General features: G+C 33.8%; 1 protein-coding gene across 1 annotated transcript; it reads left to right on the forward strand.

Annotated features, from left to right (window-relative positions):
- The first annotated feature begins 431 nt into the window (after window positions 1-431).
- LOC110633695 (structural maintenance of chromosomes flexible hinge domain-containing protein GMI1) lies at window positions 432-28,000 on the forward strand. The gene is made up of 37 exons (XM_058152883.1): window positions 432-596; window positions 798-1,133; window positions 1,312-1,344; window positions 1,468-1,554; window positions 1,656-1,711; window positions 1,795-1,884; window positions 2,628-2,700; window positions 2,987-3,042; window positions 3,185-3,290; window positions 3,459-3,527; window positions 4,038-4,124; window positions 5,541-5,591; window positions 6,788-6,920; window positions 7,112-7,173; window positions 7,249-7,377; window positions 8,631-8,721; window positions 8,817-8,851; window positions 10,975-11,050; window positions 11,145-11,327; window positions 17,008-17,166; window positions 17,310-17,331; window positions 17,450-17,564; window positions 17,684-17,800; window positions 17,920-18,243; window positions 18,352-18,461; window positions 18,730-18,907; window positions 19,021-19,129; window positions 19,241-19,335; window positions 22,399-22,497; window positions 23,311-23,377; window positions 24,604-24,689; window positions 24,774-25,223; window positions 25,338-25,452; window positions 25,876-26,089; window positions 26,188-26,379; window positions 26,794-27,114; window positions 27,527-28,000. The coding sequence occupies exons 2-37, from the start codon at window positions 819-821 to the stop codon at window positions 27,798-27,800; spliced, it is 4,779 nt and encodes a 1,592-aa protein (XP_058008866.1). The 5' UTR covers window positions 432-596; window positions 798-818; the 3' UTR covers window positions 27,801-28,000.

Genomic DNA, 28,000 nt, shown 5'->3' on the forward strand with positions numbered 1-28,000 from the left:
ATCCAAATTAGTGGAATGAAAAATTAAAATTTTTAAAAATTTTCAAAAATTTCATTTTAAAAAACTGTTTACTCTCTCAAATACAAATAAAAGTTTTTAAAGGCTAAAAAAACTTTTTTCGTCTTAAAAAATTATTAAATATACTATATATATCAATTTTTATAATTATATAAAATTTATTTTTTATATTATAAAAAAATTATAATGGTGCGCATTGGAAAGGACCCACACAACATTTCTATCCAACCTGGCAGGTTACTAGTAGTTGTGGGTACTATACTGCTCCCAATGCTGACTCGTTTCTTCGCCGGCAAGTTACTTATTCACTTACGTGGCACGCGTTGCAGTATCTACACCCCGAAACGCATTATGCACATATTAGCAAATGATGACTTAATATGCGCCAATAAGTGCCGTTCTATATTCTTGTCTCCTATGCAACTGTTGAGTTTGCTTTTTCGTATCACTTCCTCTCTTCTTTGTTTCTTTTCTTTCTTTTTTTCTTTCTTTTTTTCTTCTTTACTAAAACCATAGCTTCTGAGTTCTCTCTCTTTCTCCATCTGTTTCAAGCTCAAGCGGATTCTGTCTAAAGAAAGGTGCTATTATCATCTTCATCATGGCTTTCTTGATTGAGAAGCAAAGTTTTGTGTCAGAATAGCAGTTTGCGGTTTGGTTTTTGTTCTTGTCTCATTTTGGTCCGAAGAAGAGTTTTTCTGTTTTTAAAAGAAGATATACTGGCTTCCGAGCACAAATCTTTTAATTATTCTGTTTAAATGGTTCACTTTTGCTTTTGACAGATTTTCTTGTATTTTTGAAATATGGAATCGAGGGGGAGCAAGAGGCAACTAGTGGCGATGGAGATGATTTATAGGTTCAGGATACTATTGCCAAATGGAATGACTGTAGGATTGAGATTGACGGACCCAGGAAGTGAAATTTTGTTTGATGATTTTATTAAATTGGTGAAAGAAGAGTATTTGCTGGCTCAGCGACAATCGGAATCGAAGAGGAATAGGCCTGTAAATTGGAATGGTGGAAATCTGTACCTTGAGGATGCAAATGACAACAAAATAAGGCGCAGGATCTACTTTGCTAATTTCAAGCCGCACAAGTGTCACATTTTGCGCCTTCATGTCAGTATTAGTTGCTTCTAAAGAGCCTTTTTGGACTTATTGTCTTGTTCAATTCATTTTTGTGGTCTTTATGAAGTTTATTTGTGTAATCTCTTCATAGTTTGATTTGGGTGTGCTATTCTGTTTTTGGGTACATTTGTTTGCTAACACTTCTTAACTTGCTTTGTTCTGGAAATAGGATGGGTCCAAAATGACTATTGATATTTATGAGGTTCGAAGCTACTCTGCATTTTTTTTTTTAAATATGATTAAATAATTTCTTTCTTTCCAGACAAGTAAACTTGCTTGATCAAGGGTTCTGCGTAGTTTTGAATTCTACTTATTTTGTTTGCAGAACATGTGGGATTTGACTCCTGATACTGATTTACTAAGGGAGCTACCAGAGGAGTATACTTTTGAAACTGCTCTAGCAGATTTGATCGTAAGTTCTTGATAATTTTGTGAATAACAGGTTTAGTTGTGTGTTCCTTTTCTTTTTTTTCAATATATTTACGCACTTACTCACTTCTGGTCATTTAACAGGACAATTCCTTGCAAGCTGTTTGGTCTAATGGTAAAAATGATAGGAGATTGATAAGGTTCGCCTTCATATTGCTAATTCAAGCTTTGTTTTTGTTAATAGTGATATGTTTACTAGATTATTATTTTCTTAAAATTGCAGTGTTGACTTCATGAAATTGGAGGATAAAATTTCAATTTTTGACACTGGTCCTGGAATGGACAACAGTGATGAAAACTCTATAGTGAAGTGGTATGCTATATCAAATTCCTTTGTTAACTTCAATTTTCTGAGTTATTAAATAAGGTTATTTTGGTTTTTGAATGAGATAGAAATTTGTATGTGTAAGAATGGATTACTGTTGAATAGCAGAATATATATATATATATATATATATATATATATATATATATATATATATATATATATATATATTCTTCTCATCATCCTGCAAAAAAGAAAATTGGATTTCTAATTGCACATTTTATTTTGATGTGATTTTTTTGCTTGCTTGAAAAGGAATGTGTGAAAGTGAATAACAAATCTTCAAAGATACATGCATTATTTTTTCCAAAAACAAGAATGAAAGAAAAAAAAATTCCAAAAGATGCATGAATAAAAATTGGTGAAAATGAGAAGTCATTTTTCCGATTTAGGCATTCAATATGAGAAGTCACTTTCCACTTTATTGTTTATTTTAAAGCTTCAAATTTATTTATTTGTTTGTTTCCAAAATTACCATTTAGTGACAAAATTAATTGATGCTGAAAATTTTTAAATATTTTTCTAATGAAGTGTCATATGATAATGATTTTTATATATTTCTATAAAATGGTTGTTATGTGATATTTTATGTTTGGTGACTTATGTTCCATGTTTGGGTTTCACACTGCCCCTGCTCTCTGGCAAAAGTTACTGTGATATGCAGTTCTTCTGAGCACCATTGTTTTTGGTGCTGTTTTAGCCAGGAATTTTATGTTGTTAATCTTATTCAGGGGAAAGTTGGGTGCCTCACTTCACAGATCATCCAAGACTCGGGCAATAGGGGGCAAACCACCTTACTTGATGGTACATGCATTACTGTCTCATGAATTTAATATATAGTCATATTGTTAGTCTCTAGTGCACTTGAAGTATGCGCTCCAAAATTTTAGCTTGGCTGCAGGAGAATAAAGTCTTCTGCTCTTTTTGGTCTGGGATTTTACCTCCTTATTTTTAACTTAATCTCAAGCACTTCATAGATTAAGTTAATGAATTTTTAATCATGAAGGTGCTTGTGATTATAAATTTAGCTTTAAAGGCCAATTTGCTCTTCTTTGTTATGCATTATGCATTTTGTGATGATGCATTGCAGCCGTATTTTGGCATGTTTGGATATGGGGGACCCATGGCATCTATGCATCTGGGGAGGTATGACCTCTCTCCTTCTCCCTCACAACACAAACACAGAGACTTGCACGCATGCACTAACCCTATTAATGGATGTCTGCCTTGATAAGGTGATTTGCTAGGTGTAGTTTTGGATCTAATTTATTATGCTGTACTGTCATAGGTGTGCTTTAGTCTCTTCCAAGACAAAGGAGTCTAGAAAAGTTTACACTTTACATCTTGAGAGAGAAGCTATGCTTAGCAGTACTCATTCTGAACTAACTTGGAGGGTAATAAACTATTGCAAGATGTTATTCTATTCTTTTAGTGTTAAGAGTAATTTTTTTTTCCCACATTATGCTCTCTTTTATTTCTTTTATGTTTTTGTAGGTTTTAGAATTTTTTCGAGGTACTAGCATATTAATTTGTTGCTAAAGGCCATTTAACCTATATTTCAGACTAAAGGAGGCATGAGGAATCCTACAGAAGATGAAAATAGAGGATCTCCTCAGGGAAGCTTTACAAAGGTGAATTATACTGCATAAGATTCCTTCCTTTCCTTTGCTGTCACCGACATTTTTTCTATGTCTGCATAATTTACTATCTTGGGATTAAACTTGGTTTTATCTTTGAACTAGAAGGCCATTGCGTGCTGTTATCTTTTAATTGTAATCTTTATTTGTGTCCTTTTATTTACATAGAAATTTTGGATTTTTTTTTCTTTTGAGATTGTCTTGTTATTATGGGCTCAATATGCAACTCTTCAAGTGTTCTTTGCTTTGGCTTTTTTGTGCAACTGTATTTGGTCCAGTTCTAGATAAATTCTACTTCTTCATTAAGTTTCTGAGGTAGAATGTGGAATGGGTTAATAATTATGTTCATGAAAACTGGGACAAACATTAACACATGTTTTCACATAATTATAGATCCAAAGGGTTAAGGGGTTGGTTCATTAAGGACTATGTGCTATGCACAATTTCAATTTCCAAAGCTTAGACATAATAAAATGTTGTATAAGTTTATGAAATACTTGACAGGTTGAGATATTGGAGCTTAAAATGAAAAACTTGGACGTATTTCAACTCCAATGCAGGCTGAAGGACATCTACTTCCCATATATTCAGGTGGGCAACCTCAATTTACAAGCTTATTGTTAATTTTAAAATGTCAAAATAAGACTAACATGTGATCGCTCACTGTAGGGCTCAAACCTACGACCACAAGTTTGAGAGCCTTGTGCTCTACCGAATGAGCTAGATGTGCATTTGTTAAGCTTAATAATTACTTTTACTTTGTTGAAGTTGCCTGAAGGAGGCTTGGTTATTTTTATTGGTATTCCATGTCTGCTGTAGACTTGCTTTTAGTAGGTTGTTAGGAGAAAAAATGTTGCAAATGGAAAAGGAATATTTTATGTTTTATTTTGCTTTGATTATAATTGGATATATATATACACACACACACACACACACACACACACACACACAATCTTGTGGTTGAATCTTATGTGCTGAAAACCTCTTAGTTGGGACCTACTAATGGAAATTTGCATCTAATGTTTATGAACTTTTGCTCACATCTATTGATCTGCAAATATTTTATGCATAGTTGTCAAATCGAGATTTGAATTGAGAATGAAAATCTTCATTTTGTGAATCAAGAATCAAATCAGATCGTAAGATTCCATAAAAGTTCTCAAAATTAATTAAAAATAATGTATGTTCTAAAAAATAATTAAAAGGAAATATTATAACATATTTTGATAAATATAGAATTATCATTTAGCTAATTAGAAGTATGCTTTATAATAGAACAATATATTCTTATTATGTTATATAGTTTTATGTTATTAGTTATGAACTCTTGAATTATAAGCAATGATTATCATTGTGCATATGTTGAAACTTCCATTTAGATTTAATCAAATAATTAAATAATAAAAAGGGATAGAAGGTTAAATTAAAAGGTCATCATATATTAATATAAAATTTCATAATTTAACAACTATAATTAGAGAAGTAAATTAAAAAAATAAAAAGAAAAAGAAAGAAAAGAGAGAGAGAAAGGAATGGCTGGTGGAAGCAAAATAGCTAGGGGACGGTTTATGTGCACTTTTCATTATAAAAATAAAGTGAAATCTTAAATGTTGATGGTATAGGGTCTAACAGCCATTTAGAAAAAAAAAATCAACCCAATGTGTTGATTCATATCTATTCACCCGATTCATTATCGAATGGTAGGATTCAGTCACAATTTAGGTACATTTGCAATTAACTCCATAGATTTGAATCGTTGGATTGGGGAATCGAATTGAATCGTATGAATTGAATAAAGAATCGAAAGATTCTAACAATAGTGATTCTATGTTAGCGACTGCTTTGGGTAGAATTTGCAAAAGAACTAACTGGCCGAGAAATAGATATAGAGAGAGTATAAAATCTAAAATATCATCTAGAAATACATATTCATTGTTTACCATCATGATTATTCTTTTTTTTTTCTCCCCCAAATTTTTACATATGAATTGTTCTATTCATGTGCAGTGTGATGATCTGTCCAACGAAGGGAAAACCACTACACCAATTAAGTTTCAGGTTTGATTCACTACTATAATTTGATTTTATGCTTTGTGAAAAAAAAATAATTTTGATTTTATGGAAACTTTTCTGGTATGCATTAGACATTGGTGATAACCTTATTTGTTACTGATTCTTTAAATTTCAATGTTCAACTTTGTAAATCATTAACAGTCTAATATTTGTTGAACTTATACCCTCTAGGATTTAATGTGGCAAATATCTGCAAATCATCTTCAACCTCTGTTGGCTACTATAGAATAAGTGAATGTATAAGATGATCAAATAATGAGTATAAAATACACAAATGGGCTATAATTAGATCAGGAGTTTCAATACATGGCTTTACTTTGTAACTTTATGAACTATCTAAGCTCTAGGCAGTTTTATTTACATATGGTCTTTAATTTCTTAAACATGATGGAAATATGGAGCAATATATTTCATTTCGAGAAGGGTCAAAATAATTCTTTATTGTGATTTGGTTTTAGTAAAATATAATCCGATAAATTAATGTCACATTAATATTGATATTTTGCATTTTATCGTGATAAATTAGCAATAGATATATTTTTTATTCATCAATGGTGAAACTTGCTGCCAATTCACGTGGAACTGAAAATTTCTCTCAGATGCCTCTCATTGATGCTTCAAGCCTCCAGCAGGACTAACACTTGTCAAGTCATGTTATATATTACATAAACTAATAAAAAATGCAAACTGTAATATCAAATTAAGGATATATAAAAGTAAAATTCATTTGATAAATGTTTTTAATAAAATTTATAAATTAAATTTATTTGAATTGATATGTAAACATGCATATTTAAATTTATATTATTCTATGAAATCATTTGTTTTTCTAATTTATTTAACATCTATTTCAATTTTTTTTTAGTACTAAATTATAATAGTTATTTTGCATTCAGTTTAATTATAACTTTTTTAAAACTAGAAAAGTCACATGCATTTTAAATATTTAATTGTTATTTTTTAAGAAAATTCGAATTTGGTATATTTTTATGTTAAAACCAATATCTTTGACTTCTATTGGTATTTCATCGATATTTCGATATATCATTGAAAAACTAGATATATACATGGAAATCAATATTAAAGACCCTGTATGTACATTATTCTTTTTGATAAGATGATGTTGTCCCACGGCCCAGGGCGGGCTGCTTCGCCATTGAAGTCTATTTTGTGTTGTTCAGGTTAATGGTGAAGATTTAGCTGAAATTGAAGGTGGGGAGGTTTCAATTACCAACTTGCACTCTTGCAATGGCCCTGAGTTTGTTTTTCAGCTTCACTTTTCTATCAATCAAGATAATGTTGGATCCAATCCAGGCAAGTAATATATTATTCTAATAATTTTTTTTTCTAGTTTTATTTCTTCATTTGTTGAAGCATGAACTCTCTTTTTCCCTTTTTCCCCTTGTATTCCTGATATCATTGTTCTTGTTTGACTAGCAACAACATTCTAGCTTTCATTTAAGTTGCAATATTTGAACATTTCTCTAAGAGCAGAAAATTTTCAGGTTCAAGGTCATCTCGAGAAGCTAATGCACGTCTAAAGTGTGTCTATTTTCCTGTTGTTGAGGTATGATCATAGCACCAAACCTGTAAATTTATTTTGACCGTGGACTTGTGGACAAATTTTGACTTGTTTTTACAGGGGAAGGAGAGTATTGAGAAGATCTTGGAGAAGTTAGAAGCTGAAGGATGTGGAATTCAAGAAAAATTTGAAACCTTCGCCCGTGTCTCTATCCGTCGGCTTGGTCGTCTACTTCCAGATGCTCGCTGGGTTAGTTATTCATTACACTGTAGGCACTGATGAATTTGATTACCTCAGGAATCACTGCCTTCCTAATTTGTGCACAATGTTAATACTGCTTTCATACAATAATTAAGGAACACAAAACAAACTAATCAAAAAATGATACTAATTTTAATCTACAGTTGATTATAATCATCACATGCTATACATTTTCTAAACCTGACTAATTTTGTGTGAATTACAGCTATAGATCAGACATTAAATTGTTCTATCTATGTGGCACGAATTCTATATCTTGGTGTGAGTCGAAACCTCATTTCAGAACTCTTTTCTTTATGACAATGAATCCAATTATCACCCAAGTTTGTGGTTTCCATCCTATACAGATATATATATTTGGTGATTTTTTTTGAAAGGATATATTTGGTGATTTTATTACATCTTGCTTTATGCATTTGTGCTTAAACATAATGATATTAAATAGTAATTGCCTAAATGAAAAATAAATAAATATTGTGGACTTTTTAATCATCTAAAAGAAGTCTTTAACAAAATATCATTTAAACTTGGAATCATGCTAATGCAGCCCATGAATAAAAAAAATTGTTACTTTAGTGCATAGTTACTAGATTCATTCACCCCGTGGGTACTGCTTTCTGGGTCACATGTTCCAGTTGGTGTATTTTTTGCATCTCAAACTGCTAGGGGACATGATCAGAGGTGCCAAAAGGGTTCCAGTGGAAAAGGAAAAAAAATATCAATATACCTGAACCTTACTGGTTTAGGGTTAGGCTTAATTGCTGTTGTTGTTCTCTATGTAAAACTCTTCAATGCATTTTCTTAAAGTCAATTTAAGTCAATATAGTGTCTTCGCCTCATATATGTCATGTTTCCTTTGAATGGGTAATGCTGTTGAACTTGGAAAGTTGTAAAAGTAAAATAGGAAGGAATTTTGTTTTATTTTACTTTAGGTCATGGCTGCATCAACTTGAAGATGTTAATTATCATTGGTTATGTTGCCTCTCTTATCACATGGTTGATTGCAACATACACATCTATACACAATTTGAAGGAATTAATTATATTTTCATGATTATGTACTCCCTGAATGATGGTTATATCAAAATTATGAATATAGGGATGCCACAATTCATTTCAATTTCATTTATTCATCTGCACACCCTTGTTTATTTTGTCTCTACAATTATTGAATAGTATATTATTTGTTGGTTGATGGATCATTCATGCGAATAATGTTGGTTATTTTTCCACCAACATAGATGAGTCTTCCTTTCATGGAATCTAGGCAGAAGAAAGGTGACAAAGCTTACTTATTGAAGAGATGTAGCTTAAGAGTTAAATGCTATGTTGGTAAGTATGCATGATTAATTTTTTATTCTTTTATATTATCCCCTTTTTTTAACCATGTTATCAGTATGCTTTAGCATGAATGTTTGTAAATGCAGAGACTGATGCTGGTTTCAATCCAACACCTTCTAAGGTAAGGCATGTAATTAGCCAATATCATGCACAAGTATGTAAATTAGATTGCTTCTATCATTTTCCATGGGGGGCCCTAGAATTTTGTACTTATATTGTCCAATCTTGGAGATGGTTCCTTAATAAAGTGATCGTGGTTAAGGGTTAACAGAAAAAATAAGTAATAGAAACATTTTACTAGAGTTTGGTTCCAAGCAATAGGAAGGATGACCATACCGAAGTGACAATTAGATAAAAAATCTGAACTTTGCTAGTTAATGAGCAGTTGAATTTATAACTCTCTAAACTGAATCACAAACTCGCTTATGGCGTATATGATTTCAAGAGAACAAACTTCATTATATTCATCATTTTTCCAAAGTATTAATAAATTTGGCCACACCCTTGTAGTCCATTTTTATAATAACCTTGCGAAATTTAATTGAAGACTATTACAGACCCAAGAGTGTGAATATCAAACTAGTAGGGCTACAAGCTGAATTGGACTTGAAACTTGGCTCACATCACCAAAATGTCTTGTTTGATTTAGTTTGCCAATACTTATATGCCCTTTAATTCTCTTGTATGTTGTCGATGTAGGACTTATTCCCATAAGCCATATTCCAACACTCTCCAATTTGTGCAAACTTCTTGTTGAATGGTTGTTTTCCTGTTTAGTTGAAAACTTGTTTTCCTATTTAGTTTAATTAGTTAAATAATCTCTTGTATTTTGCTTAACTATATTTTATTTCAATTCTAGTTGAGGTTATCTGTGTAAGAATCATTTTTTTTTTCCTATTAAGTGTGGAGCTAGATCTTTTGTAAGATCCAAGGACTTTAAATAATTCTTACTGTAGTCAATGTTCTCCATGCACTACATTAGTCTTCTTCCTGTTATATATCAGCCCATCTATAGGTGCAGGTTGAATGTGACCAAACCATTTCAATTGACTGACCTTCAGCTTATCCTAAAAAGCACTCACATAAGATTATAGAATATTGGTATTGTCACGTTTCCTTTCACCTCATTAATCAACAACCTAATCAATCATCATTGAATGGCATTTATGTGCTTGTTGTGCATCTATTATTGGTACTAAAAACTATGCTCATGGGCTTACAATGCTTAAATGAGAGAGGGAGACATTGCAAAATGCAGCTTCATATTCAACATATTTATTTAAATCTTTTAGCGCAAATGGGCACGCACTTGAAATGCAATCTGATGTTGATCCTCTCCTTGCCATTACTCTTAGAATTATGATTATCACTCTCCTATTTTTTCTCTGAGCTAAAAGTTAGTCACCGGAGCGATGAGTTGGGTCTCTACATCATACTTTTTATTGACTTTTTTTTTTTCACAACAATTGGCTTAGTGTAAATCCTAAATGAACCCTCCACTAACTTTTTTCTTTTTTTTAAAAGAAAAAAATTAAAAATAAAGGGCAATAAGAGATGCTTAGTGTAGAAATTATCTAAATAGAATTGCTGCAGTGATAGTATCATGCCATTTAAATGAATATTGAAAAACATTTTTTTGAACTATCCAACTTATTTGAAATGATTTTCTTTTCTTCTTTTAACCTATGTAACATTTTTTGAAATAATTTCTCCATACTAATCAAGTTTTAACTATCCAACTTATTTGAAATGATTTTTATTTTTATTTAAAAAAAAGTTTAGTTCTTTATGATTAACACTGCTAAAGATAGAAGTGAAAAACACCTTGTCTTTAAAGAAAAATTTAGCTCATAAAGGGTACCCTAAAAGTGATTGGCCAAAACCAATAAATCCTTGTAATTGAATCCAAATATGTTGAAAACCTATAGGAAGTCTCTATTTATTGGAAATCTGAAATCATATAGGAATTTGAAACTAAACCTAACAAATGCCATATAAAAAATTGTTAAGTTTAAACATAAATAGATTTTGCATCAAGGGAGTGAGTGGTTTAGGAAGAATGTTTGGGCATCATTGTAATGCAATTGCATGTAACTTTTAGGATACAAGTGAAAAATATGGTTGTAAAATCTTGTGAAAAGTGCTTTCTTGTATGCTTTTTGTTTTCTCTCGCTCTCTATGTACATAGATATACTATTGCTAGCATTCATATTTATATGATTAATTTAAATTATTGTTCTGCAGACTGATCTAGCACACTATAATCCTTTTACTACCGCTTTGAAGAACTTTGGTAGTAAGATGTTTGAGAAGGAAAAAGGTTAAATTTTTCTTCTTTTCAATTATACATGTGAAACAACTAGTGATTGGTTTATTTTGTTTGCTGCTTTTTTTAACTAATTTCATGCTTATAGAAACCAATGTTGAAATTTCTCGAAATGGTAAATTGTTAACTCCTTTGCAACTGGAAAAGGAGTATCAAGATTGGATTCTTCAAATGCATGAATGTTATGACGAAGAAGTTGGTTACGGTGAGGATGATCCAGTTCTTATTGTTAGTCCTACAAACAAAAGGGATCTTGGGATTTCTTCTGATGGTAGGTATTTGTTGATTAAAATCCTGATTTATAATATTAAATTTGTTTGATTAGTTTCCAATCACTCCAAACGATAAAGAAGCTGTTTACTTTTGTTTGTAATATATTTCATTAATTCAAAAATGCTTTTTGTTGGCACCAGTTATTTAGACAATTGTTGTTGGAATAAGGAGTATTGAATTTTATGCCCATTCAATCTCTAATATTTTTTGGATAACTGCAAGGTATTTGTTGAGATTAGAGAGAATTGAAGAATTTCTTGATGTATTTCACAGTGTTACAATGATTCAAATTTATACACAAAGGCTATAGCCTTAATAGAAAAGAAAATAAAAGCTAATAAATACAAATATTCTTAATATCACTAATTTACATTCTAACTACAAGGTATTTGTTGAGATTAGAGAGAATTGAAGATTTTCTTGATGTATTTCACAGTGTTACAATGATTTAAATTTATACATAAAGGCTATAGCCTTAATAGGAAAGAAAATAAAAGTTAATAAATACAAATATCCTTAATATCACTAATTTACATTCTAATTTACAGCTAATGCACTAATCAAGGGATTTTAATACATTCTAATTTACAGCTAATGCACTAATTAAGGGATTCAAACACTTTCCCTCAAGTTGGTTCATGTATGTTGCACATGCCCAACTTGCAAACTAGGGTATGAAACACCTTACAACTTAACCCTTTAGTGAAAACATCAGCTAACTGATCTTTCGAACTTACGTAAGAGATATTTAAGGAACCATCCACAATTTTTTCTTTTATGAAGTGTCTATCAATTTTTACATGCTTGGTCCGATCATGCTAAACTGGATTATGAAATATACTGATTGTAGCTTTGTTATCACAAAACAAAAACAAACCATTAGCTTCAAACAATTTTTTATTCTTCCATCAACTTCCGTAACCACAATAACTCGCAGATACCTTGAGCCATTGCCCTGAATTCGGCTTCTGCACCAGATCTAGCTGTCACATTTTGCTTCTTACTTCTCCAGATGACTAGATTACCACCAACAAAGGTACAGTATCCTGATGTTGATCTCCTATCATCAAGAGACCCAGCCCAATCTGCATGCATCTGTAAAGGCTTTAATCTGAAGGTGAACATGCTTTGAGAAGAGAAATCCTTTCCCAGGTGTAGATTTTAGGTATTGCAAGATGCGAAAAACAACCTCCAAATGAGATTCACGAGGATCATGCATATACTGGTTTACTAGACCAACTGCATATACTATGTCTGGTCTAGTGTGCGAAAGATAAATTAGTTTGCCAACCAACCTCTGATATCTCTCTAAATCTATTGATTTTCCAACTCCAGCTTGCAATTTATGATTGGCCTCAATAGGAGGCTCTGCCGGTTTATAGCCCAGCATTCCTGTTTCTTCAACAGATCCAAGATATACTTTCTTTGAGAAATAAAGATTCCCTTATCTTATCTGGCAACCTCTATTCCAAGAAAGTACTTGAGCCTTCCCAAAGCTTTGATTTCAAACTACTATGCTAGGCGCTCCTTTAAAAGAGCCATTTCTTCCTTATCGTCACTAGTTACCACAATATCATCCACATAGACAATAAGTAGTGTGATTTTGCCTCTACGATGTCTCATAAACAAGGTATGATTAGCATTGCTTTGGCAGTATCCAAAGGAGATCATCGCTTTACTGAACCTATCAAACCATGCTCTAGGTGACTGTTTTAGACCATACAAAGCCTTTTTCAATCTGTAAACTTTTCCTCTGGTCTTCTCATCCTCAAACCCTGGAGGAATTTCCATATACACTTTTTCTTCCAAGTCATCATGTAAAAATGCATTTTTAACATCGAACTGCTACAAGTTTCACTCAAGATTTGCTGCACATGACAACAGAATTCTGATGATATTTATTTTAGCAACAGGAGCAAAGGTCTCTTGGTAATCTACTCCGTACGCCTGTGTGAAGCCTTTTGCTACCAGTCTGGCCTTATGCCTCTCAATTGAACCATCTGTTCTATGCGTCACAGTAAACACGCACTTGCATCCAACTGGCTTCTTTTCCACTAGGAGAGTAACTAGTTCCCATGTCTCATTCTTTGCCAAAGCTTTCATCTCCTCCAACATAGCTGCCCTCCATTTTGGATCGAGGCAAGCTTTCTTCCAATCCTGTGGGATAGAGATAGAGGAAACAGACAGTAGAAAGGCTCTGTAGGATGGAGACAGAGAATTATAGGAGATGAAATTAGAAATTGGATGTTTAGTACAGGTCTTAACACCTTTCTGGAGAGCAATAGGAATATCAAGATCATTATCAGAAGAAATAAGAATCAAAATTAGACTCATCAGAAGCCAAAGGAGACTCATTGCATACCTCAAGATGTCCAGGGATTCCGATTGATCAGCAGTCTCCTGCTCGATGGCTATATCTGTCTTGTTTTGTCGAGTATATGTTCTTAAATCTAGCCTTTTCAGTCTTTCTCGAGATTTAGGTGACTCTCCATGATTCTCCCCCTGAAATTGAAGGTTGGGAAAGGATGAGGATGAAGAGGTGGATGGAAATAAGATTCAGATTCCTTGAAGGTAACGTCGATACTCTCAAAATATTTTCGTGAAGGAGGATGATAACACCTATATCTCTTCTGAATGCTAGAATAACCAACAAAAACACATTTCAGGGCTCGAGGTTCTAAATTCCCACTATTAAGCTTATGAACAAAGCAAACACAATCAAATACCTTTGGAGGAATGGTATATGAATTTTTACCCTGCAAAACCTCTAAAGGACTCTTAAACTTCAATGTCTGAAGAGGCATCCTGTTAATAAGATATGCAGCAGAAAGAATAGCATCTCCCCAGTAAGGTTTAGGAACATTCATGGTAAATATAAGAGATCTAGCAACCTTAAGTAAGTGTCTATTTTTTCTCTCAGATACCCCATTTTGTGAACTAGTATTAACACAACAAGTCTGATGTAAAATCCCATGTACCTTCAAATACTCCTGAAAGACTCCATTCATATATTCTGTATCATTATCAGTTCTCAATATTTTAACATGAGTATCAAACTGTGTACTAATTATTTTATGGAACTGTTGAAAACAAGAGAAAACTTTATTTTTCCCTTTCATCAAATATACCCAAGTTAACTTACTGTAACAATCAATAAAGGTCACAAACCATCTGTAACCCGATAAAGATACAGTTTGAGTAGGCCCCCGTGCATCAGAATGGATAGTCATAAAAGGAACTGAAGATTTATTATTTATTGCAGGATAAGATTGTCTAGTATGTTTACCAAACTCACAAGCATCGCATGCTAACAATTCAGTTTTGCATTGTTTAAACAGAAAAGGATAAAGTTTTTCTAACACAGTAAATGAAGGATGTCCTAATCTCTTATGTCACATGATAATTTGTTCCTCAGAACCCATAGATTGCCCCAACATGGCCTGACCAACATAATCATTCAAGAGATATAGCCCATCTTGCAGTCTACCACTGCTAATCGTTCTTCCTGTCGTCAATTCCTGAAATACACAGTGAGTTGAGAAAAATTCAATTTTGTAGTTTAGAACTTTTGTGATTGAATTGACAGACAAGAAGTTAATAGGAAAGCTAGGCACATGTAAAACAGAGCTAAGACTTATATCAGTGATGCATTTAACAGAATCTGTTCCAGAAACACTAGATAAGGATCCATCCGTAGTGCGGACTTTTTCTTTTCCTGAACATGGAGAATAGGATATGAATTTATTTGAAGAGCCTGTCATATGCTTGTTTGCTCCAGAATCTATAACCCAAAAAGAATTATTAAGATTGGCAAGAAAAGCATTACTTGAGTTGACGAAGTTAGAAGAGGCAAATGTGGTGGATTGAGATTCAAGTTGTGATAGCAAACGCCTTAGAGTCTGTACCTCTTCATTGGAAAACATCTCAGTGGTGGTAGTATCTTTAGACAGATTCTAAGGCCTCAGATACATTAGCTTGTGGTCTAGTAAAGCCCATCCTTTTTCCTCTACGCCCTTTAGTGGGGCGTCCATGCAATTTTCAACAGTGTTCCTTAGTATGCCGGTTTTTTTCACAATAGTCATAATGTAGTTGATCCTTATCTGATAAACCATGTGACTGTTCACGTGAGGAATTAGCAACTAGCCCTGCCTTGTCAACAGACATAGAATGAATCATGGCACTCCTCCTGCTCTCTTCCTGCTGAACATAAGAGTATGTCTGTCTTAAGGCAGGTAAAAGATCATTCCCAAGCACTTGAACCCTAATTTGATCACATTCCATATTCAACCCAGCAAGAAAATCATAGATCCGCTCTTTCTCAATTAATTTCTGAAATTTAATAGCATCTTCAGGACATGAGGCCTGAAAGTCCTAGTAAAAGTCCAGTTCCTGCCATAGACCACTCAATTCTGCATAATATTGAGCAACAGTGAGCTCACCCTATTTCATACCATGAACCTTATTTCGAAGCTCTTACACTTGTGCATCGTTCCTAACTTGAGAATAGGTCTGAGAAAATGCTCTCCAAATGGCAGCTGCACTATTCAACAGTAAATACCCACGAGCTATATGTGGTTACATGGAATTGATAAGCAATGACATGATAAGAGAATTTTTTGACTCCCATTGACTATAGGCAGAAGCAGACTTTTTTGGTTTTTGCTTATCTCCAGTAAGATAACCCTGCAACCCTCTAGCTTGAATAAAAAGGAGACACGATCTAGACCATGCAAGGTAATTTGTCCCATCAAGCTTTATGGGGCTAATAATTAATGAGGGATTTTCAGTTGTAGTAGTTATTTTCCCTTTAACTACTGAATTTTTTGCATTAGACATGACTCAGAGAACTGATTAAAAAGAAACAGTAGGCAAAAGACAAGTACCCAAAAATAAAATTGCAAACCATGAGATAGGAATGGGCTGGGTAGAGGCGCGGTACACTAAGGATGCAAAAAAGTGCGGCCGGAAAAACTAACCAGGAACAGGCTCACTCCCCGGCACGTGTAGACTTGGCAGAAACCTTCTGTTAGCGAGTGGGATCATGCACCTCACCGGATGGCGGTGAGAATCCAGGCGAGGACTGGCGGCGAGGTTCTCTTCCTTCCTAAAGGGGCGGTGACAACTAGCTCTCTCAATAGACCCACTTTCTAGGCTTACCCACACAAACCCTAACTATTTCTCACTGTTTTCTCTCTCTGCAAAAAAAAAAAATGTCAGATAAAATGGCTAAGGCTTTGATACCATGTTGAGATTAGAGAGAATTGAAGAATTTCTTGATGTATTTCACAGTATTACAATGATTCAAATTTATACACAATCTAATTTATAGATAATGCACTAATTAAGGGATTACAACAGTGTTATACACTAGATTTGTGGGTTTTGAGGGGAAAAAGTTATCAAACAAATCGGGAAAAAAAGGTTCTTATGGTGTTGCTTACCATATTTCCAATGTAATGTGAAGAAAAGCTTTTGCAAAAAAATATCTGTTGTTTTCCCAATAGCTGGCTAAGTAATGAAAAACAATGTCATGATGGATTTATATCTTTTTTGGATGCTCTTTGATGTTGTAGATGTTATTTATGTATTTTTGATGCTATATATCAACTCCTTGCTGCCTTATAGCGAAGTTTCTGAAGAGATCCAAAAAATAATTTAATTGTCATATCAATCTGTAGTTGTACGGGTGCATCGGATTTTGAAGAGGAAAGGCGTATCTTGGAAATGTGGTCAGAAAATAAAAGTTCTTAAGGGAGCTTGTCCGGGGTTGTATAAGACCAATGTATATGCAACATTAGAATATTTTTTGATTGAAGGTTTTCAAGGAGATGCTGGTGGTATGTGACAGTCCTTGCAGCTTTCTAAAATATGTATTTGTTCTTCGCATTGTTTAAAAATAAAATTGAACTTATAATATTCCTTTATTTTTTAATTTATGTCATCTTCATGCTGTTTCTTATTTTTGGTCCCTGTTTGATAGGGGATGCTCGGATGATATGCAGGTATCTTTTCTTGGGCAGTTTCCTTTACATAATTTATTTATCATATATGTATGTATATAATGTAACTCACACTATCTATTCCTGATGATTTGTGCCAATGTTACTTTAAATTTGGAAGACCACTTGATGTTGGAGACGAGGATGGCTGTGTGCTTGAATTGAACAATGGGACAATAAGTTTGGAAATCCGTCGCTCTTTATCCTTGCCTTTTAGTATAGTTGATTCTGGAAAGGTTTGCCTGTTTTACTTTCTCACCTTCTCAATTTCCCTCTGTACACGTTCACAAACCCCCATTTTCTGATTGTTCCATAGAATTGGGTAATTTGCTGATTCATGGTCAACTAATACTAGTGTCTAGTAATTGAAAGGAATGAGTGGGATAAACAACTTGAGAAGCGACGTTTGAGAGCGCCCTCTACAATTGACTTGCTGGGCACAAAACATTGTCAAGAGTTGGAAGTTGATGGGGTCAGTGTATTTTAACTTTTTTTTTTTTTTTTTTACTTATTTTAGAACAAGGTATAGCTTATTTCTTCATCTTTGTGGACATCAGTTGGTCCCTTATATTAATGTTTGCTTTGTTTCAGGCATTACCGTTTGATGCTACAATTGATGTTGGACAAGTACCTCCGCTTGAAATTGTGGCAGTTATTCGGCCTGCCAGTTATGTTGCTTCTAGCACTTCAAACAGTTTGGACCAAAAGTATATTTTCAAAGATGTATCGGAGATGTCTATGGAAGTTAGTTTTAGAAGAGAAGCAAAGGATTGCAGAAGTGTAGAACATATGTACTCAAAACGTGTTGCTCCTTCATGTCGCAAAGGTTTCAATGGCTTATACATTTTTCCACTGGGTCAGAAGTTTCCTAACTTGTTCCAACATCCGGGTGTTTATAGATTTTTGTTCTCTCTTGTAAGTAGTATATTGTAATTGTAAGTATCATTTTTATATTGTATAGTATAATGTGGTCTTACATCTCAGCAAGTAACTAATATATTGCAATAAATTATTATTATTTAGGTTGGTTCTATTTGTAAGGAATGTGAGAAAAATGTGGTAGTAAGGGCATCTTCAAAGTTTGCAAAGTGGAAACTTTTGAGTAATAATGGGAGTCAACCATATATTGTGAGGTAATGTGGCTTTGAGTAAGTGATTTCATGAGGAATTGCTTAAAATACCTGGTTACGCAAATGCTCTTTCAATAATTGAATTTAGATAATCATCCTACTGATTTAAAAAAAAAATTCCAAAAAGAAAAAGCTTAAGGCATGCCACATGTGATATGTTTTTTTTCCATTAATAGTATTATGTTTTTCATAGATTTTCTACATCAATTTATCAGCACATTAAGATTATAAGTTTTCCATCATTTACTGATCAAGTAATTATGTTGGTCAGGGTGGGCTCAACGTTTCGACCACTGGCAATAGGTTGTTTTGACAAATATGACAATCAGATTCCATTTGTCTCACTTCCAGGTGTAAGAGTTACACTAAAATTACATGATGGCTTGCATGCTCAAATTGACAAAGTTAAGACCAGCCTTTCATCTGATAAATTGACACTTAAAGTTATGGTATGGTAATATGGTTTATATATGTAAATCTATGATCTGATGTTGCATTTTATTTATAATAAAAAGTGTTTTACATGACAAGGAGCCTTATTCAGTATATTCTGATTTTGCAGGATCTACTAATTGAAAGTAATGAGTTGGATAAAATACGGCCAAGTTATGAAGCCATTTTGCTGATATTCCTACAAGATGAGCTAGATCCGCTTTCCGTTCCATGTAAAGGTATTCTTGTCAATGATAATCCTTTTATTATGGATTAAATAAATTAACTTTTACACATTTGTTTTGGATTATCAATGTCTGATTCTTTTTATATGCTTTTTCTTGTATCAGTCACTCCTGGACATTTAGATCATGTCATACTACAATCACCGTTACCTGAAAACCAATTGTTTACAGGTCTTGTTGTTAAGGAGTTGGTATTAGAGGTAACATATAATTATCCACTTGATGGTCAGATGGTGTTTCCTATTTTTACGAATCCATGATGTTTTTGTAGTAGATATTGCATATCAATATATGAAATGTGTAAGTAAATATGATTCTGCACTAGTTTCATAATGATTTTAGAGTTGCAACTAAAACAGGAAAGCCTTTGAAGTAGCAGCTTCTTAAAATTGTATGCGTGCTTAATCTTTAAGAAATGAAGTTATGAACTGTGGTTGACTTGAGCTAAATTAGTTGTAGATTTATTGTTTCGGATAAAAATAGGGGTCATTTTGTGTCAAGGCATTCTTTTATTTATTTATTTATTTTTATTTTTTGTACCTTTACATCAATTTGGTATAGAGTCTTTTTGATATGCTTGTGAACAACCAGGCCCCCTACTTCACGCAAAAATTTCCTTCAAAATTTGGTATTAGGTTACTGTTTGGAAAAAAAAAAAAAACACAATGACAAGAGCTTCGTAAAGGCACCACGGTCCCCTACACATCACCACCCATCATTGTCATGGTCTTCAAAGTACCACCACCACCACCACCATAGATGCAGCGCTTGGCACGAGGCAACACTGTTGGTACCTATCTGGCCTCCAGATGTTACCAAGGGACTAAGATCCTTTGGAATCTAGTCGCCATCCAAACCACAAGTGAAAGAATAATGACTATTTTGGAAATCAGTACCTTCCCACAGCTTCTCTGACTTCTGTCAACTCAATAGCTACCGAAGGAAAAACCATTTGACCCTTCTGGAGTCAAATACTTGATTGGTCAGTTTGACCTGAAATGTGAACAGATTGAGACCTGTCTGTTGGCAGCTCCTAATCTTTCCCCTCCCTTCGCCTGCCTTCAATTCCCTGTGCAGCTGTCAAACTCGAAACTTCATTTTGGCATCTCAACTTAGAGAAACCAACAGGTTAGGTCAAGGAGTCATCGAGTCTACTAGGCAAGCTCACAACCGGCTCTGCACCTGTTTTATATCAGATCTTGCAGGTGCCATGTCAAACTTCCATTTCAGCACTACTTCACTCCCATCTCAGTGTCACATCACCTGATAGTAACACATCATCACTGCCACATTAGGAGTAAAAACAACTGCTAAAGGCTGAAAATTGTGTTCCGGTGAGGTATGCTTTTTAATTGGAACTTAATGTTACGACTCACATCGAAAGACTAAAAGATGAAATTGATCACTATAAGTGTAATTACTGATTTATATCATTGGTTAAGTAAATATTTTGGTGTTCCTATATATTATAAATATCGAGATATGCAACGAATTTTATGAGTCTGGGAAAGAAAACTTGAAGCATGGAAGAAAGAATAGGTGATATCAAGTATCTTTAAACTGAAAGCAGAATTTGATGCAATATCAGGATTGAAAGCACAGTTTGATGAGTTATCAAAAGTTGTTAAAGATTTAAGGCAAGAACGGAAAGAGCACTTTGAATCCAGAAAGCAACTTGAAGAACCTGAAGCTTTGGATGTTGAGTCTTCATATGTTTAAGGACCACTTCTAGGAATGCATGTTGAAGAATCTGTTCTAGAACAAGAAGCTTATGAAGCTGAGCATGAAAAGTTTGAGGATACTAGCCTAGAAATTGAAGGAAATAAAGACATGGGGTCTTCAATAGAAAATAAAAATAATCAAGCTAATGAGATGACAATGGAAATTGAAGATTTTTCAAATTTCCTTGTTCTTATTGAATTAAAGAGCCGTTTGGTGGTTGTTCTAATTCATTTTATGTGTGTTTGATGTTGCTGGAGATGAAAAAAAATGGACTTCTTCGCGTCAACATTTTTGCTGTCACCTAAGAAGATAATTGTGTTTCCTTCTCACTTGGTTCCCGATTGTCCTGCACTACAAGACGAGATGAGTTTTCTCCAGCCATTGGAGATAAATGTAGTATTGGAAAAACTCAATAATGTAGTATTGGGAGAAAACTCAATTTAGCATACTTAGGAATTATATTCAATGCAAAATTAGGAAGTTTATATTTTTAGGCTTAGAATTTATTATTTAGCAATTCTATAAGGTTTATAATTTCACTATTAGGATTAAATTTATATTCATAGATTGTTTTGTTTAGAATTTCTAGTTAGTATTTGATTATTGTTTCTTAATCCTAAAAGTAGTAAGACTACTAGTCTATAAATACCCACACAAATTTTAGTATTTTCCTTGGAGATTATTATTATGGCTATCATTGAGAATTAGTTTCTCTAGTGAAATTGTTTCTTTTTATTTGTGTCTTGACAATTTGTTTCTCTGTTTTCTTCTTGTTCTACATCATACTGCCACCAAAGAAATTCCAGTCTTTCTATTGGAAAAAGACCATCAAAGATCCCCCTATAAGAATTGGACTATAAGTACTAATTTTGAGCATATATGGCGGGGACAGACTCATTTTCATTTCCCAAATTCATGGTTATTAGTGGAAACTAATATATCAATTTGGCATCCTTTAGATGATGTAAAGATAAAGCTTGATTACTTAAATTTGATTATTTCTTTCGATTCTTTTTTACTTTTAAGTGATAGAATGAAACAATTATATGTATTTTTTCTTGTTCAAATTCATTTCATTTTGTTTTTCCATTGGGTTTAATGAATTTTGTGTTATGCTGAAGTCTATGTAATCCATTTGTTGAAGCACAATAGAAAAAACTTCCCTAATCCTTGCAATGCAAAGCAACGATACACTAGGGATGCCCTTTAATTTTTTTGCACTATACGGGGCATGAGATTTTTCGTAAGATAGATAACTGTTACAAATCATAACAAGTCATTTAACAACTAGGCCAACTATCTGGAACTTTAGTATCCATAATGTAGTAGGGTGCCTTACCATAGAGTATGACAACTTTAGCCATTTATCTGGAACATTAAAATAGTGGAACAGTAATTTCTTGTTAGAGATAGTAGAATTATCCTTTTTGGAACATAGAGAATGTTCAGTACATGACCATGAATAGTCAAGCATAAGCTCATTTATCAGTTGTTTGAATTGGAATTTTGCTGACAATGCTTATCCTACACATTTCGTCCAGATGTTTGATGTTTATGGTAATCATGTTGCAAAAGATATTGGTGTTCAACTCAATGCAGATGGATTTGATATCCTTGATCAAACAGGTCCATTTCGTAAGGTCAGGTTTTACTGAGCATAGTTGGTATATCCATGCTGCATTCCTGTTCTGTCTGAAGAATTGCCTTTATGCTTGTTCGATATATTTGATTTCCATATATTTTTCTTGAATTTGTTATTTACATTTTAGTCTTTGATGAATGCTGATGATACATGTGAAAGAAATAAGACGTGTAAGAATCCTTTTACGAGTACATCAACAGGTGTTAGGCAATGGAGAGGTCTTTTCCATTTGTCAATCTTCAAAGACTTTTTTTGGTGTGTGTGTTTTGTCATTAAGAAAGCATTGATTTTGAATAGAAATCTAACATTCAATTTTAACTAAACTTTAATCCCACTTGGTTCAGGGCTACATCTGCTCAATGGTCTACTGTTGGTACATCCTTCTTCACTACACCACACGTTATACTAGTTCTTTCCTCCTTATTTAATATGCTAAACCTTCAATTGCTTGTTTTGTTTGTTTATCTTTTTCTATGGTTTTCAAAGTAGAATAGAGCAGAGTGTAGAACCCTTCATTTATCTTCTATTTGATGTCTGCCTTTTTGTAAATAAGTTTCTGTATAGTTTAAAATGCATATCTGCTTATTGCTTTTCAAAAGGAAAAGAGCAAGGGAAACAGGGGTGGGGTTTTCTCATCTGTCAATATAGAATCGACATAGTGTGTGGAATGATGCTATATTCTTCTTTTCCGTGCAAGGCAGTTTGATAAGAATTTCAGGTGTTGGAAATAAGACTTCAGTCGTTGAGTTTTGAGTATGATGATGCTTCATATAATATTATATTTTGTTGATTTGTAACTTTTTCAACCTAGGTGGATGTCAATGGATTTATCGACCTTAGTGGTATCCTGAAAGTAACAGCTGGGTTTGGGAAAACTGGTATGTCTCTATTATCTATCAACTTTTAATTCCTTCATATTTCTCACTATTAAACTGTCCTGGAGTCAACAAAAGCAGTAACACTCTTGAAAAAACTAGGTCAAACAACAAAATACGACGACAATAACATTTAAGCCTTAATCCCAAACTAATTATGGTTGGTTATACGGATCTACTTTTGCCATTCAGTTCTGTTTGAGACCAATTCCTAATCAATGTTAAAAAAAATTGTAGATTTTTTTATACTACTTCCTTCCACGTCATTTTAAGCCAAGCAACAACATAGGAGGGAAAAGAAAAAAAACACTGCATTTGAATTTTGCTAAAGCCTAACATCATACCTTGTTATGCCTCCAATGTTATGAACCATTGTTGTCAATATGTAAATGGTTGTTAGTGGGAATGTTTTCTGTTTCTTTTGAATAATATAACCATAGATTATTAGTTAAATTATGTTTAGTAACATTCCAAGCTTTTGTGGACCACATAGTCAATAATAATATTCCTAGGTTGAATGGAGTTTGACCTTTTTGTTGACATTGAGTGAGGATAACTTGGTGAGCCAGCATCACCTTTTCGGCTTATGGCGCTTGGGTTGCTACACTATAAGAAGTTAGAATTGCGCCTCTACTAACCGCATAAGCTTTTGTCACGGTGGTAAGAGCTTGATCCTATAATTGGTATCAGAGATGAAGTCATGGGTTCGAATCTTAAGTAGGTGTTGGGGGGAATTGTTGGCACTGAGTGGTTGGGGATAGTGTAGTAGGTTAGCATAGTGCAGTAGGTTAGCATCCTGCCATGATCCTTTCGACCCATAAATTCTTTCTGTATTTTTTTATTTCCCTTACCAGCTTTAGGGTATAAAACAATCTTAGCTCACTCCCTAAAAGCGAAGGCTAGGCTGCTACAATATAAGAAATTGGGGTTGTGCCTCAGCCAATAGTGTAAGCTTTTAGCATGGTAGTAAGCACTCGATCCTACACTTTTCGTGCGATAGCTTTGTTTTTGCAAGTAAGCACTCAAAACTTGCTACTCTTGGATGAAAAGGTAAGCTTGACTTATTTACCATAGGTCGAATTTGCCCGGCATAGGATTCTTCACTTAGTTTGTGAAAAATCACAGCAAATACTTTTGTACAGTATGAAGTTCAACCTAACAATTCAGAGTCAGTAATATTTAGCCTGTATTAGTTCATGGTAATTACATTATAATGCACTGCCCTGCAGTGTCAATTTCTGTTTCATCTTTCAACAAAGTAGTTTTCAAGCAAGAGTTTCAAATTGGCAAGAGGGAGCTGAGAATTGCTTCAAAGGTTGGTTTTCCTTTGCTTTTGTTCTTGATTTTCATGCTTTTTTTGCATTCTTGATTGTAATTTGCATAGGTTTATATAATTCAGGTACCGGAATATTTAACTGCTGGTTCTCTGCTGGAAAATCTAGTTTTTGAAGTAGTCAATTCTGAGGGTGATGTTGATAAAACTATTCATGATCAAGATAAGTGCAGCCAATCTCATACGCTTACAATAAAGTCAGATTCATTTAAATCAGAGGATTGTGTTCGCTATGCTTTTAGGCATGGGCGTTGCACTGTCCCTGTTGTTCCCCTTCCTGCAATTGAAGGAAACTATTGCCTCGATGTTGCTCACACCTTTTACCCAGAGCTACGTCTAAGTTTCAATGTGTCTGTCTTAGAAGCTCGAAATGTGGAGTATGATGAGGTTCAATCTCCATGTTCACACGGAAAGTTATTATTGCTACAGGATTCATCATTGCAGAAGAATGTAGGAAACACAGCATCATTTGATAATGCAGGAAATCTAATGCAGTCAATTGTGAATCTTGAAAAGGTATCATAACAATGTGAAATATTAATGCAAATTCAAGTTTAATATGAGGCATGGTCGTTGGTATATAGTTTTATAGTTTTACATACCATCCGTGTTTTGGATTATTTTCTGTAGGGACTAGAGGAAGAAATTTTCAAATATGGTGAGCGAATTGGATTTTGTGAAAATCAACTAAAAGAGCTTAATGAATTGAAGGCAGATCATGAGCAAGGGTTATCTGAGCTTGAAGGTTGTGGATTACTAGTACAATACTTCTCCAATTTGGTTTCTTATTTAAGTTGATGGGAAATTTTATTTTACTTGTTACCTGTTAATTTTTCTCTTCTTTTGGCTCAAACTTCCAACTGTTATATTAGGATGGTTGCTAAAAAGGAAAAATTAAACCATTGAATTCTATTACTCTCTCTGCAAGTATAACTTGTTTGAATAATCTTCTTTATTACTTTCTTCAAATATCACATTTTAGAGTTTTGGCGTTTGAGCCTTATGGCATACTTGGGTTGCACATGAGCACCTACTGTGTTGATTGGGATACGTGTTATTCTCACTCAGTTACCATTTTCTGGCAGGTGCCAGATGTTGGCAATTTTATTTGAAATTTATTGTAACTGTTTAATTAGCCAATAATGGTTTATGGCTGATTTCTTTTCAGCTTCCACAGAACTTCAGTTGTTTAATAATGTGAACTATCTGTCCGCAAAAGAGGAAATTACAGAGCAGATTAAGAGCAAGAGCCATTCTGCAGCCGCCACTCTCTGCCATCTTTCTAGAAATTTTTCATTCCAAGAAACCCAGAAGCTTTTCATGCAAGATATATTTGGCCTGGTTGCATTACTTGGAACGGTTTGTAGCAGTAAACTAAGCAGGCATGCAAATGAAAATGTTATTGAGTCCTCTACAACCTGAAAATCATTTGTCAACACTTGCTTCTGATTTTTGACTTTCTTGACTGGACTGTTTGCAGGATATTGGCGGAGTACTTAGGTGAAGATCAAATGCTTGCTATAGTTTGTGGTTCCTATGAAGCTGCCAGCTCACTTGAGAAGTACAAGGAAAATGGGGAAGTTGATAGCAATGTTGCTTTTCATGCAGAAGCAGCTTCTCTTGGAAAATCAATATCTGGCCGATTTCTCGTTATTTGCCTTGAGGATATAAGGTGCAAGATTGTGTTTTGGTTGCAGTTTTGCATGATAATAATCATTGATGTATATTTCTCCCTACTACTCAGTTTCCTATTCCTAACCTGGATTAAAATTGAGTATTAAAGATCAGAAGTTTGTTATAAAATGGAGCATATGCAAAGGAAGAAATTGAATTATATTTCAATGCGGCAAGTGGCACCTTTTCTTGGTGTGCACTTCTGTTTAAAGTATTTTTATTCATTCATTTATATTATTGTTGTCATTCTTATTTTAAGGTAATGACCTTGAAGTCCATTCCAATAGTATTATATTCTTATGTCACTCACATATCTATATGTACATTGATGGAGCCTCTTTTCCTTTGTGTTATTTAATCAGTTTGTAATTAAAAAAAAAATGATGCCATGGTCTGCGTTGTTTTTTGGCAGGGCATACAAAGGAGAGGTCGATGAGAGTGACCCTCAAAGGAAGCTAGTCTTGCCAGATCCTCTCTTGCGTAATGGGAATACAGCATCAGGTTTCATTGGCTATGCGGTTAATATGATTAACTTAGATATCTATCATTCTTGTATTAGGACAAGATCTGGCAATGGTCTTCGAGAGACCTTATTCTATCGCCTTTTTGGTGAGCTTCAAGTTTATGAAACCAGGGAGCATATGGTAAGGGCTCGTGCTTCTATTGAGCGTGGTGCTGTCTCTCTTGATGGTGGAATTTTGAGAGAGAACGGAATTATTTCTCTTGGATGTGGGTATGTCTCTTATTCTACGTTCTTGATGCATACAAATTTGGATATAATTGCATACACAAAAGAAAAGTAGGAAGTTGAAGATGCTATAATTATTTGGTGAGACCAAGTAGCATTATATTCTAGTTATAATACTATTATGTGACCTCATTCTCCAGACAGTCCAGTTCCAAAAGAGGGTACATGTTGTTACGAGATGGGTTGCATTGTACAGAATCAATTACCTTGCCTTTACTATTAATCGAAAACCTTAATTTTTTTTTTTTTTATGAAAAAAATCCGTCTTGAAATTAGATGGAATGTGTACATGTAGCTATATGCATTCATAATTTATCACATGAAGTGGAAGATTTTAATTAAAATTTGCAAGGTGTAGTTTTGCTGAAGGCTACCTATGCTGATCCTTTGTCTTCAGGAATCCTGAAATCTGTTTTCCCGTTGAAATGCTGGATGATGCGATGGATTGTTCTCCAGTGAGTTTAGAAATCAAGAAGAAAATTGAAGAAAAGAAGAGAGACTTGCAAAAAATCGTAAGCCAGATAGAGAAGTGGAATAGAATGCATGATAAAGCAATGAAAAAGTTCACAAAGAAACGTAATCGGTATATGAAGTTCATTGATCTAATGGAGCCTGGACTTGAAGACCATAACAGATCTAACATGAACAGTGGAGATATCTTCGGTAGGTAATTTGCTTCGTATTCTGCAGTAGAGAAAATAGTTGCTTGTTCTTTATATCATTCGCGAATGTTCAATTTACAGAGTAGAAAAAGAATATAGAGGCTGACACAGACAAAATCTTCCCTCTATTTATTGTAATATGTAGTAGTTAAATTAAACAAACATCAGTTCTGATAATTTTTAAGTTTATGCCGGTTAGAGATTCAATA

This window comes from Hevea brasiliensis, chromosome 9 (genome assembly GCF_030052815.1).
Source record: "Hevea brasiliensis isolate MT/VB/25A 57/8 chromosome 9, ASM3005281v1, whole genome shotgun sequence".
Taxonomy (NCBI): Eukaryota; Viridiplantae; Streptophyta; class Magnoliopsida; order Malpighiales; family Euphorbiaceae; genus Hevea; species Hevea brasiliensis.